Genomic DNA, 13260 nt, shown 5'->3' with positions numbered 1-13260 from the left:
TCACTTGAAGTGCATTGGCAGTCTGACGTGCTGTTCGACAAGCCCGCGGACGGCAGGGCCAGCTCTGGCAGAAGGTAACGCTCAGTGCTGCAAACCCACTGGAGCGTGAGCCTCCTCAAACACTTCTGTCTACCACACTACTTTGCCAGCACATCGCCATCTGGGGGCACCTTGACCTGGGACCGGCAAAGGAGAGCCCAAGGTGGCTCCCCAGCCTGCACCCTGTGATCTTCCCATCAACCCACCGCCCCCCAGGGCAACTCTCGCCCATGGCCTCGTCGTTGTCCATGGCTCCGCTCTCACTTAGGCTGGGATCTGGGTCTGGGGGAGCTGTGAGCCCTGCCAACCTTCATCAAAAGCAGCTTTCCTGCTCCTCCTGCCATCCTAGGGTCCGCTTCCCACACCCCATTTGGGAGGGGCTTTCCAAGGCAGATATGGCCCTGTCACTCCTCGGAAGGACCCCCTTCGGGGTGTCACTGTCTTTCGGCTGAGATCCGACCCCTCCTCGGCTCTGGTCCTCCCGCTCTGGGTGCGCCGGCCTGTGGCTGCCCCCCCAGGGCCCCTGCACCTGCTTCTCCCTGAGGAACACTCAGAGACACCAAGAGCTGTGGCCCCACTTTGTCCCCCCTGCTAAAATGACCCCGGATGTTTCCTGGGCCACCCTATCAGAGCTTACTCTCTCTGTCCCCTGGCTTCCTGCTCACTCCATGTGGCTTTTCTCCCCACACCGTCACTACTGGTACGTTTTTCTATGTCAATCTGGCCTTTTCTCTTCCCCAGGAGAACGCATCTCCATGAGCACAGGCTTCACCCCTCGAGCGAGTGCTCCATAGATCTTTACCACGTGAGTGCTGGTGAGGCTGAGCTTCCCGGGTGCCCCACAGGCCTCTGAGAAAGCCGCGGCCACAGCTGGTGGTGGGTCCAGCCTCGTGCCAGGGAGGACCCTCAGACACACCGTGCTGACCCCGACAGGCCCCAAGATGCCTCACTTCCTGACATGCTGTCCTCCTGGAGGCCAGAGGACAGCCCATCGTCTTATGGTGCCTCTTCCACAACTGGGGGTCCAACTCAAAACCAGGTGACCTGCTGGGACGGTCCCATCTGCTGCTGTGACAAATCACAAACTCAGCCTTCCATCTGGCCAAGGATGCTGTGCCCGCCCCCCCGCAGCAAGCCGGCCCAGTGTGCCACACGTGGACCCTGGGCTGGGCCCTCTGATGCTCCCAGGGCTGATGGGGGACTCCTGCCATCGGCGTCCCAGCAGGACACACGGCCGTGCTCACCACCTGCTGTTGTCAGCATTTCAGCTGAGTGTCCCAACTGGAAAAGAAGCACGTGGACTCCCCTGGGTGTCGAGCCAGCGGGCCCTTCTCTGGCAAGCTGCAAAGAACACCTCGTTCCCGGACATGCAGGTGCTTCTCCGGGTGTGGCTCCCTGCTTGCGCACCACATGTCAGGGTTCATGGGGGAAGGGAAAATGAGGAGGGAGCGTTTGGGGACGGAGGGAGGGGCAAGAAGAGCTTTTTATGACTTCTGAAATTATCAGATAGGGTGGCTTTTCTCTTTTTAACTAAGGCGCGTCCTGGGTGCAGGCAGCAGTGAGACTTCAGGTCATGTCAGAATGAACAGCTGCCCTTCTGGAACTTTAGAGAACCGTGACCTTCCTGCCTAAACCATGAAGGAAGGACGTAAATCGTTCTTGGTCGGCAAGGGCTGACCCAGAGCAGCAACAGGAAGCAGTACGGGATTGCAGGGGGGTGCCTGGAGGCTGTGGAGTCTGACACGGGGGCCCCGGAGGTCATGGGTACAGAGGGAGCCCTTGGCAGAACCTGGCTCCTTCCACTCCGTTCACCAGCTGGGAAGCCGTCTTGGGCGCCAAAGCTTTAAAGTGACATTATCTGTCACGAAAAACCAGCATGAGGACTTGGAGAGCTTTTACATTTGAGGAGAAACTGCTTTCAGAGAGTCACAGAAACCGTCTTCTTGGAATTAAACCCATTCTCCCGTAAGCACGAGCTTTCAAAGTAAAAATCCTTATTGGCTTTTATTGTTTCTCAGTTTTTAAAAATTGCTGGTGTTCACACATGTCACAATATCTGAGATCTTAAGAGGTTAATAGTTTCTCAAACTTTTAAGATATTTTACTATGCTTTTAAAAATTTTAAGTGCTCGAAATGATTTTTTTCCCACAATCTTTGCTGCAGGACGGCACTCTCAGCAGCTACACTGGGAGTGTAGATTAGATGCCACTTCTATGGAAAAGTTTCACATGCAAACAGCAGCCTTACAGTTGTGAGCTGCCCAGCGCCCAGACTGTGCTAAGCTGACGTGCACTTTTATAAGGATTTCTTCTTTGTTGCACAGACACAGTGGTCTTACCTCCCCCCACCATTAGTACTGGGTCATGACCACTTTTTCCTACACTTTAACTCCCTAAATGAAAGCCCTATAGGTAATTCCTAGGCACGTGGTGAACACTCAGTTAATACGTGAGGCCTCCAAGGACGTCACACGTGCTAGAAGATGCGCCGTGCATGGACAGCGTCCACTTAAGACACAGCTTGACAAGAGTCCTGAGGGCTGCTCACGCTGTCCCTGGATGCAGAGCCACCGGAGTGGAGCCTGATGGGTTCCCGATCAGCTGCAGGTTGGTTCGAAAAGGTTTTATGTAAGTTCACACATGGCCACAAAGCACTGAGCTAGCACGGAGGAGTCGGGCCCACATCGATGACAGCATCGGGGAGGACAGGTGTGCTCTTCCCCAACCGCTGGGGGAGCGCTCCAGGCCCAGGCCTGACCCAGCAGGAGGACATGTGACTTGGGGAATTTTACAAAAACCCAGAACATCACAGAAATGGGTGACTGAGCCCACACCACAAGGAAGACCTTCTCCCGTTGCTTCTCTATTCAACACCGTCCTCCCCTCAGATGTGATTTTGAACACAAACCACCCTCTATGTGAGGACTCAGGGCATCACGCTCTACTCCATCCTGGGTCATTCAGCAGTGACTACCTTTCTGCACCAATTCCCACAGAGCTTCTCTGTCCTAACCCAAGTGCTCCAGAACCAGGGTCCCCCGGGGAAGGAGGTCGCCCTGTACTAATGCCTCCATGGAGGAGCTCTGAGCAAAGGGGGAGGCTGGGTGCATGGGCCTGGGCCTGGGGGCGGCCAGTCAGGGGGCACAGCACAGAGGGTTGAGGGAGGGTCTGCGAATGGGTGGGTCTGGGTGCAGCACTAGAAGGGACAGCAGAAGGCCACACTCAGCCCTCGCTCTGTGGGTGGGACCCGGAGACAGTAGCAGGAAGCTCGAGCCGGCCGTGCCCATCACCCCTAGTGAGTAGAAGCCCCATCAGGGTCATGATGGCGTCTCCAATCTGTACCCCTTCTCCCTCCCTTGTACACATGCAAAATGACTACGGTTCATTCTAAGGAGTCACTCTTAACGTTCTTATGCCAACTCTTGGAGTCCTATTGTCCTGAGCCTCAAAACACAGGCTGTTAAAGAAAAAAGTGCTACATACTGATAAAGATTTTCCGACAGTCTAGATCTTTCCAGCCATTGCAGCGCACCGCGAGCACGTCCGCGAGCCCTGTGCACATCAGCTTCTGCATGTCCTATCAGATCAGACATTGTCATCCACTTCGCTGTTGGAGTGGATCCTACAAAGTCCCGATCGTGCAAGATCTAGAAACATAAGACCTAGAAATACGGAAGTCATGCCTGACCTCCTGCTGTTTCTTGGCGTTCTCTGGGGTGAGGGCAGTCAGCTCTAACCGCCAGAGCATCTCAGCAGCATACCTGCCCTGTTCCCTCAGGTCATTACAATCGCAGCTGACTGCGAGGAGCCGACGGTGTTCTAAAAATAAGGGCTCTTTTCTGCTACGTTCGTCTGGTTTTCTTTCCTCTGCTTTATCTTCAAAGTCAACCAAAGAGAGTCACTTTAGCAAGTCCCGGGACAGGAATGTCTCCTGGGGCACCTCTGTGCATTTGCCCTGTGGGGCGTGGCCCTGACGCACTTCGGTGGTTCACTGGTGGGCGGCAGAGCGGATGGGGTGGTCCCACAGGACCAGTGGGGCCTGCACGGCTCCGTGGGGCTTCCGCGGCCACCTTCTGGCCTCACGGACACTTTCCCACACACGGACACGCCACTGCATCTTCGGGCCTCCTCTTGCCTTTTACTCACGTTCCTGAGTAACCTGCTTTCTTTTATGGTCATCTTTAGAAGGGGACTGTCCACACTATACTTCGGATGTGAAAATACATTTGGAAATCAATATCATATCTAACCTTAGTTGTAGAAGGTTTGCAACCATCTTGGGCCATAAGTGTTAACATGGGGACCTGAATGAGCAATTTTCTTAAGTAGTCACTAGAGCATTTCCACCATAACCATGCCAAAATAGAGTCTTTCAAAGTAGAATCCCTCCACCCCTCCCCCTTATAAATTCAGCTGCACATTTTAATGAGTACAAGCTGCAAGCCCACGGGCCTTGCGCGGTACGGTATGGCCGGGGTGGTCTCAGCTGAGTGTCACAGCTCATGTGAACCGCAGAGACGCATTAAAGCAGGTCCCAGACGCGTGTGCTGGCTACTGTCCTTCTGAAACCCCCGGCCTAAAAATACGGCCCCCGAGTCATTCCAGGGGCGTGAAGCCTGCCAGTCTCATTCAGAGCCCTCTCTCCTCTGGAAACAGAAGAAAACACAACGGCCAACAGTCTAAGTGCTCATTCTCGGACTGAGTTTTGTGGATCTTGCTAATTTCATACGGGAGAACAGAGCAGACAAAAGAAAGGACAGTTCTTTTCTGTAAGAAGCCAGAGAATACGTACGAGCGCCCCACCTCCTCTTCTAGCACCCCAGCCCAGCCATACTGGGTCGGTCCCCGAGCTGGAGGGCCGACCCCAGAACAGCGTGGACCCCCTTCTCTGTCATACAAGAGCTGCTATTCCATGAGGTACATTCAAAACGATGGCACTGTAGATGAAACCGTCACTCTTGGTAACCTTAACAGAGCTAAACTTCGGAAAAGCTGCTTTGTCGTATATTAACCTGAAGCAGATGTGTACTCTGAAGGGCAAGAGAGGCTGACAAAAGATGAGAGAAACTCTGTGTTTCCACAATGTACTGCAAAACTCTTTACAGAGAGGGTCCAACCAAAGCCAGCTCTGGGCAACACCCCAGAATGCTAAGTGCAAACCCTTCCCTGACGAGGCCCATTTCACTTTTCAAGCATTTAATAACTCGAGGATGGCATTAGCATATGGTGTCCCTGTACTGTAGCTGAGGAGGTAAGAGCTCAAAAGGATGACGTGCCTGGCGAGGCCGAGGGCAGAGACGAGGGGCGTGCCAGGTGGCCAGGAGAAGGGGTGGCCAGCAAGGTCGGGATGCATCCAGTGGCAGGGAGCACTGTGCAGGGTGTGGAGGGACAGGAACACGGCCTGGGGATTCCAAGGACCCTTGCAAACCAAAGCTCGTTGGAGGAGTGGCCACTGTGTATTTTCTGGGTAGAATCAAGTAGGGTTCTCTGACGAGTGGTGTTCCTGGGACACTCCTTCATGGATCTCAAGATATATATGCAAATTACCATCACAATAAGTACTGGCCAAGGAAGATTATTCTGACACCTGCTAAAGACAGCGAGGAAGACTCTATTCACCAGAGCACTGCAATGGGGTCTCGCAGTAGGAGAGCGAGACCGAGCTCGACTCAGACACAGGAAGGAAGAGTGGGGATTTATGGGCAAGGAGCAGAGCTGGAGGGCTGGTGAGGGCAGGGTGAGTCTAAACTGACCTCATAGGATTCTCACTGCAGGCAGGGGGTGACCAGACATCACCTGCGGAGTGGTGGGGATAAGGAATTCGGTCAGATATCGGGGGGGGGGGGGTTCTCTCTAAATTGGCGCAGCAGGATTCTTGCTAACATTGGGCACTGCAAGGACGACGCAGGAGCCCAAGGTCGGAGCCTCGTTGCGAAGGGGACCCAGAGGAGCCTGACTACAGTTTGCTGGAGGAGAGTCTTTGTCACGGCACATCTCGGGTGGTTTCAAACGCAGGCTCTTGCCTGCTTGGTGAGAAATCACAGGTTTGTGGTCACTGCGCACGCATTCGCCGTCCAGAGCGCGGAGTGCAGGTGCCTCACGGCTAACTGCCCCACCACTACGTCTCCTCGCTAGCACGGGGCAGGAAAGGCTTCTGACACAGCTGCAAACCAGATGTGATGAACCATATTTTATACTGAATATATTTGTGCCTCATCCATTTGCTTGATTAAATCACACTGTAGCTTTACAGACTATTTGTTGATAATTCCTACTTGAGTTTAATTTAATAGCTTTTACCAGTGAAAATATATTGGCAAACATATAATGCCGGAGGAAAAATACAACACAACATAACCCAGCGTCATCAGAAATAAAAGCAGAGCATTCTAGAGGATGTCTTTAGTGCCAGCCCATCTGTACTTATTTGACAAGCACAAAACCTTCAGGCCCAAGAGAAGGTTATTTCTGGCTAAACTACTGGTTGCCAACTCCATACAAAACAGACCTATCCTCAGTTTCCCCACGTTTCAGAAGAGCTCTTTCCACCGGAGCAGCCAAACGTCCTGACGAACCCACACCACACTGGTTAACAGGTCTTGCCACCCAAGCCCCAAAGCCTCTCTCTCCACCTTCCTCCCTGCCCCGGAGAGCTCAGACTTCTCCCACCCACTGAATAACTGGCCACATCTGAGAACCGTCCACCCAGCATGCAAGCAGCAGGGTGAAACCCTGGGTGATAAGTCAGATGATGTGTGCACTTCCATTTCTTTCCTGTGCTTCTGCAATCATGAAAAATATACTGAAACCGTCTCTGCCGGATCAGGGTGTGTGGTGGAAGACAGTCGGCACAGAGGCTTAGGAGAAGAAGGCATAAAGGAGGTGACGAAGACAAATGGGGTGAAATCTCAATATTTTTGGTTGTCTTTTCACATATTTTTGAACAAGCAACAATATTTTGGGGAGTTTTCTTTGATGTAAGGAGAGCAAGTATGTCATGAAATTGTTGAGATAAAGCATATCCCAAAAAGCGACCACGAAGAAATTAATTTTAGTGTGTTTAAAATAGAATAAACATACATAAGCAAAACAGTAAGCAAATTATATACTTATTAATATGGACTCTTTCTTGTGGTCTTCTCTGATTTTTTGTTGCTGTTCTTGTTGTCTGAAAGCCCAATAAAAATCAGGCCTCCCATAGAATTTTTGGGTGTTTTTACTGAAAGTACCTGAAAATTATTTTAATTAGAAATGGTTTTCCGGGAAACCATCCAAGATCTAGAAGAAGAGCTTACCTTTCAAGCACCAAGAATAAGCTTTAATGTTTAACTTTCCAGGAAGCTTTCTTTTTCTCCATGACCAGAGCCAACATCACTCCCAGGATTTGCTATGAGTCCCTTAGCATTTACTTTATTAAGACATCATGCTTCCCTTTAAAAGGGGTAAGCAATTAAAATATATTCAAATGTGCACAAAGACAACACTTGGTGACCTGCACCTGCAACCATGGGAAATGGAAATTAATTTGACAATCGGTATAATTAGACTGTTTAAGTTACAGATGCCAGAAATTTCACACAGTAGGTTCCATTCCTGGGCCTGCCTCTCTCACTAGATGTTAAGCTCATTGAGGGCAGAGATCATACAAAGATCACATCCTATGTACCAATTGCTTAGCACGATGTACATGGTGTACGCTAAAAATTCTTGGTGTAGACAACCGAGCAAGTCTGTAAATAAATGAAATTCTTCCACTCAACAGCTTACCACTTATCCGTATCCCAGCTAAAGGACTTGCATTTTGTCCTTCTCACCCACCCTCAATTGTCTTTCAGTAAAGATGTAAAAAATGACAGCTAATAAAGAGAACCAACTCCCTGGTTTTGGTGACTCCAAACAAAATAACCGTTCCTGAAATGAACTGTCTTTGAGCATTGATCCCTTCAACAAACTGGTAGATAAATCATACTGAGTAAATAATGTCACTTTTTATTAATTTAAAAACTGTATCTCCCCCCCCACCGCCCCCGCCAGGCACTTCCTAGCCAACCCTTCTCAACCTCCCACAGCCCAAAGCCAGGCTTTGGAGCTTGAACGTCAGACCCCTGGAGTCTCTCCTGGGGAAGTGAAGGCTGAGACAGGAGGATGCCTTCCCGAAGCTCCTGAACTTGGGCTGCTGACGCTGGGGATTTCCTGACTCTAGAAGCCGCCTTAGCTCACGACGCCATGGGTTTGGGACCTGAATTGGTAATGCATTCACGGATTGGTGCAGCGGACTCACAGGGTGATACGTAAGAAAAGGAAGAGGAACACCACCGTCCAGCCAGACGATGGGAACTCCATCTCAGCAAATGGGGCCGATCCTAGTGAATGACGGTATTGTGTATGGAAGGAAGCCTGGGAGAAGTGATCTCTGGCCTTTTCTTCCCCTAAGTACAGAGGAAGGTCGTCTAAACTATTAATTACCAGGCTGAGTGTTTCTTGAGACAGCACAAGCCATGGGTTCTACAGACCACAGGGGCAATCCCAGGTTCACACCATGCCAGGAGACACCCAACACTATGAAAACCATCACTAAGCCCAGAAAATATTCATCAGGATCCATAGCTAACAACTGACTAACAGTGCCACCATCCAGACTCCATGTTAAGTCTTTACGTACGATAGCTCACACCCGTCACCTTAACCCTACGGGGCAGAAAGTACTAGCCCTTCTCCCAGCAGAGGGAAATGGGGCTCACAGAGGTCAAGGAGCAACCACCTGCTGTGAAAGATGCACATGAGAATCCAATTCCGGTGGATGTGATACAAAGCCCAGATGCACCTGGAACTTTCCAACTGCCAAAAAAGGTTCTCTAGAATAATTTCAGGTTGTGCAGCACCTTCCAAAATACTCCTCAGAGTAATTTCCTTTTAATAATTACAAGAGCCTTCCTTCAAGTCCCATCTAATACACGGTAAACTCCAGTAACCCCACAACCCAGAAGGGCTAAAATTAATAATAGACGGCCCACGCTCTTACAGCAAGAACTTCCTTTAAAACAGTCTAGGCGCAAGTCCTTTGGCTTCCCTGGGCTCCGTTTCCTCATCTATAAAATGGGCTGCTGAATCAGGAGCTGGTTACACCTTCCAGGTAGGTGCTGAGGCTCTCAGGCAGTGAGGTCAGCGCCCTGAAATCCGGGTGAAGGTCAGACAGTGAAACCTGATATCTTTCTAGGGCATGCACAAAGAAGTCTAGGAAAGATACCCAATTTCCCTTTAGAAACTCCAAAAATCGCTCTTGCCAGAGTCAGTGATCTGGCCCTCTCAGTTGGGCAATGCCGAGACACTATAAAAATATTTAAGCTATAATCCATAAACCGTTTTCCAAATCTGATTAAGTAATCTGGCTTCTCTCTTGGTTAGAGTTTACCCAATGCTGGATTCTAGATTAAAGTTAAATTTAAAAGCAAGTATGAAAACATTAATTTTAATATTTTAATAAAGATAATAGTGTTTTCAACTCAAAGTAACTACTGTCACTTTCCTGTTTATGGCACTAGATTCTGAATTCAAAAAACAAAAATTTTCAGTCTCTGTGTATATTTTACAAAATAAATTTCACAGAAACAATGAAAAAAATGTTTATTTTTATAATTTCATCAGTCCAAACAGGAAATATACATCCATGCTAAGTGCTCTGTATGTCCTACTACCCAACCCCAAACTATTGACAGACCCCCCCCCCCAAAATTTTACATTTTTTTGATGAGTGCTTCTTGGCCTACAATCTGCTGTGGATATGCAAGTGGATAAACAGACTTCTCTGGAAAAAGATGGAGAGACAGCTGGGCAGGAATATGGAACTTGCTGGACGGAAGCACAGGGTCAGCCACTTATTAGATCCCCCACTAGGTGGAGGCACCATGAGGCCAGGACTTCTAGGACTTGTGGTTTTGGATCTACAATGCTGAGCACATAGCAGGCTTTTAAAAAGCAATTGCAGAATGAATTAGTTGGTAAGTTTTCAGCAAAATCCTCAATTTTGGGGCGGGGAGTCCCCCTATCAATAGAATGAGGATAGTAAAACATGCCTACTTGAGTTTTCACAAGAGACAGGTGAATGCATTTGTAGAGAACAGAGCATTGTATCCGAGCTATCTTTCTCAATACTTCTATCCGGCACCCAGCATCCAGGTTATATGAGGTGCTCATTGAGTGCGTGCTAATAGATCACATTCCTCTCTAATCAGCTGACCTTCTGCCTATCTAATGGTGTATTTATGGTTTTTAGAAATTTTATTTTCACATTGATGAAACCTCATTTCTATCCCCCTCTTGGTTTCCCATTATGCTATTTTTATGAGGCACTTCCCAAACCCGGTTCTACAAGCTGAACCACAACACTGGAGGTGAGTATATCATGCTGATGGGATTCCTGACCCTCCATGAGTTCAGCCCGGTATCTATTGCTGGTCTTCCTGAACAGCACTGGGAGTTTCCCCACCCATGTGCCTCCCTTTGGCAAGGACAATAAATGAAAAGGAGACAAGGAGCTGTATAATAAACTTGGCATTCTGATGAATAAAAACTTATTGGGCATAAAGGTAAATACTGTCCTGGCTTTCTGTTCTTATCAATTTTAGCTTTTTAAAAAGTGCCTGAAATCCGGGAAAATGATTTATCTCACTAACTCGTGTTTAACTTCTGTCAATGCAAGATTTGAGGCAAGCCCTCCTCCATTATTTGATTAACAGTTGTATTTGTTTGAAAAATATGTTCTACCCTCAGAAACCAGCCACAAAGATCCTATCTAGTCCAAATCTGACTTAGTGATACCATAACAGAAACTTTATACGAGTAATTTCCTGTTGCATTCATGTCTATTCCTGAGCTTTGCTTAAAGATCTGGTAATTGTAACAACCCATGCCTATATCAAATATCATGGCAGCCAGGACAAAGAAAACCAAGATGAAAAATGTGACATTGTTCCAATTGGCTTGACTTCCTTAGAAATAAGTCAAAGCCGAGATAGGTGCCAGCCTTGTGGCAAAGGCCAGGGCAATGTCAAAGGGAAACACTAGGCTGTGTAGCCAGCCCCTGCCCCCAACATCACAATCTCTCTCTCTCTCTCTTTTTTTTACTTAAACACGTTCCACCGTTTGGTCATCTATAGATTCAACAATGTAATTTGGACACCGGGATGAAGAGAACAAGATTTGATTGCTGAAATAAAAAACCACATCAGAGAACTGTCCACAGATGATTTTGGAAACCCAAAGATGACAAGATGAGGGACAGGAGAAAAGGACATAATTTTCAGGGTCCTCTGGGTTTCAGGGCGAATCTCTATCAAACCCGGGGCTGCAGGGATATTGCGCCAGGCACTTCGCTACTGAGCACCCTTTCAGACTGGCCCGAGTAGACTGTATTGTCCCCTTTTAACATATATGTATGTATTACATATAGTCAATGCTACACTGATTTCAAACACACATACATCTGCACGATACGGTAGCACTTGCGTGGCTGCGGGCCACGGAAAGATAAACCCACCTCCCCAAACCCAGACCCTCAGCCGAGGGGAGCGCCGCGGGGGTTCTGTTTTTGGGACTTTGGAAGTGCCACACGGAGCCGCGGTCCAGCTGCACGGACCGAAACGCCCTCCCTACCCCGGGCACCTATGTGGGCACGGCGACCGCTCCGCATCCTGCGCAGACCCAGGAACAAAATTAGTTAGAAATTCCCTAGGGGCAGAGTTTAGTGCCCGACGAGAACACGAGGACCGGTCCAGTTATTGCTAGGTCCCAACAATAGCGTTCGGTTTTAGAAAAACCGGACCGGCTCTCAAATAACTTTAACTCCCTGACATGGGTCTGTGGGTACCGTGCATGTGACAATAGAAAGGGCTCGGGATGGCTCCGCGACCCGCAGCATCCTCCAGGGCGCGGCGGGGACCTGGGTACCTGCGCACACAGAGGCGATGGCATTTACCTCGAGTCGACTTAGACTGGAGCTCTTGGAGCGCGACTTCTTGCGCAGGTACACGGAGAAGAACCTGCGCACGGTGAACTTCTTCATGCTCAGGTCCATCGCCCCGCGCCCAGCCGGGAGGAGCCGCAGGCCCGGAGGACGCGCATTCCCGGCGCATCCCAGGCGCGCGGGGTCAGGTCCGAGGGCGGGTGCGCGCCGCCGGGGAGCCCGCCGCGGCGGCCATCGGCGCGGGGCGCGGGCTGCGGGCACAAAGGGCAGGCTGAGCCGGCCACCGCGGCCGGGGCTCCAGCGCACCCTCCTCCCTCCCTCCTCCTCCTCCTCCCCCTCCTCCTCCTCCCGCAGGCGGCGAGGACCAGCCCCAGACAGCCCCGCCCCGCCCCGCCCTCAGCCACTACCGCCAATCAGTGCCCGCCGCCCCGATGCTCCCTCCTCCTCCTCCCCCTCCTCCTCCTCCCCTGCCCCCTCCTGCTGCTGAGGCTGGTGCGGCCGCTGCGGCCGCCGCCCCGCGAGGACCAGCCCCGGCAGCCCCACCCCACCCCGCCCACAGTCACTACCGCCAATCAGATGCTCCCTCCCCTCCCTCCTCTTCCTCCTCCTGCAGCTGGCGGGGCGGCCACCGCCCCGCGAGGACCAGCCCCGCCCCGCCCCGCCCTCCGCGACTGCCGCCAATCAGCAACCCCCAACCCAGGCGCTCCCTCCCCCTCCTCCTCCCGCCCTGAGAGGACCAGCGCCGAGCAACCCCGCCCCGCCCCTGCCCCCTCCCCGCGCCACTACCACCAATCAGCGCCACCGGCCCACCGCCCCAGGCGCTCCTCCCCGTCCCCCCCCCCCCCCCGCCCTCCGAGTACTCCCCGCGCGCGGCCCCGCCCCCCGCCCACAGCCCCGCTCGGCGCCCTGGGCGACGCACGCCTGACGCGCCCCGCGGACCACGGCTGCGCTGCGCCCCGCAGAGGGTGCGGGCGCCCCAGCGGCTCGGGCGCCTGCCCTCTGTTCTGCCCCGCTCCCCTGCTGGGCTGTTTTCTAGCTGGGGGCCGTCGTTATGGTGTCCTTCCTTAAAACAGCCACGTACACACGTTGGCATAATGCTCTTCTGTGCCGAACAAAACTTTTGTTAATTAGCAAACATTTCTGGAAAATGAAACAAAATCCGAGGGGCTCCGTGAGCCTTCGCAGGGCGCTCTGCACCTCTCCTCTTCCCGCCGCGGCCCCGCAGCCCGGGCGCCCGAACCTGCGGGTCCATCTGTCAC

General features: G+C 51.5%; 1 protein-coding gene across 2 annotated transcripts in view; it reads right to left on the bottom strand.

Annotated features, from left to right (window-relative positions):
* Positions 1 to 12323, bottom strand: part of RPS6KA2 (ribosomal protein S6 kinase A2) — a 155509-nt gene extending 143186 nt beyond the window's left edge. For both annotated transcript variants that reach the window (XM_044917246.1, XM_044917247.1), the window contains exon 1: positions 12014 to 12323. In XM_044917246.1, the coding sequence (XP_044773181.1) occupies positions 12014 to 12112 (99 nt within the window). In that variant the 5' untranslated portion in view covers positions 12113 to 12323. The remainder of the gene's footprint in view (positions 1 to 12013) is intronic.
* Between the last annotated feature and the right edge of the window lie 937 nt (positions 12324 to 13260).

The sequence above is a fragment of the Neomonachus schauinslandi genome, chromosome 8 (assembly GCF_002201575.2).
Source record: "Neomonachus schauinslandi chromosome 8, ASM220157v2, whole genome shotgun sequence".
Classification (NCBI taxonomy): domain Eukaryota; kingdom Metazoa; phylum Chordata; class Mammalia; order Carnivora; family Phocidae; genus Neomonachus; species Neomonachus schauinslandi.
Note: the sequence above shows the minus strand (reverse complement) of the source record. Positions and strands in the feature narration are given on the sequence as shown.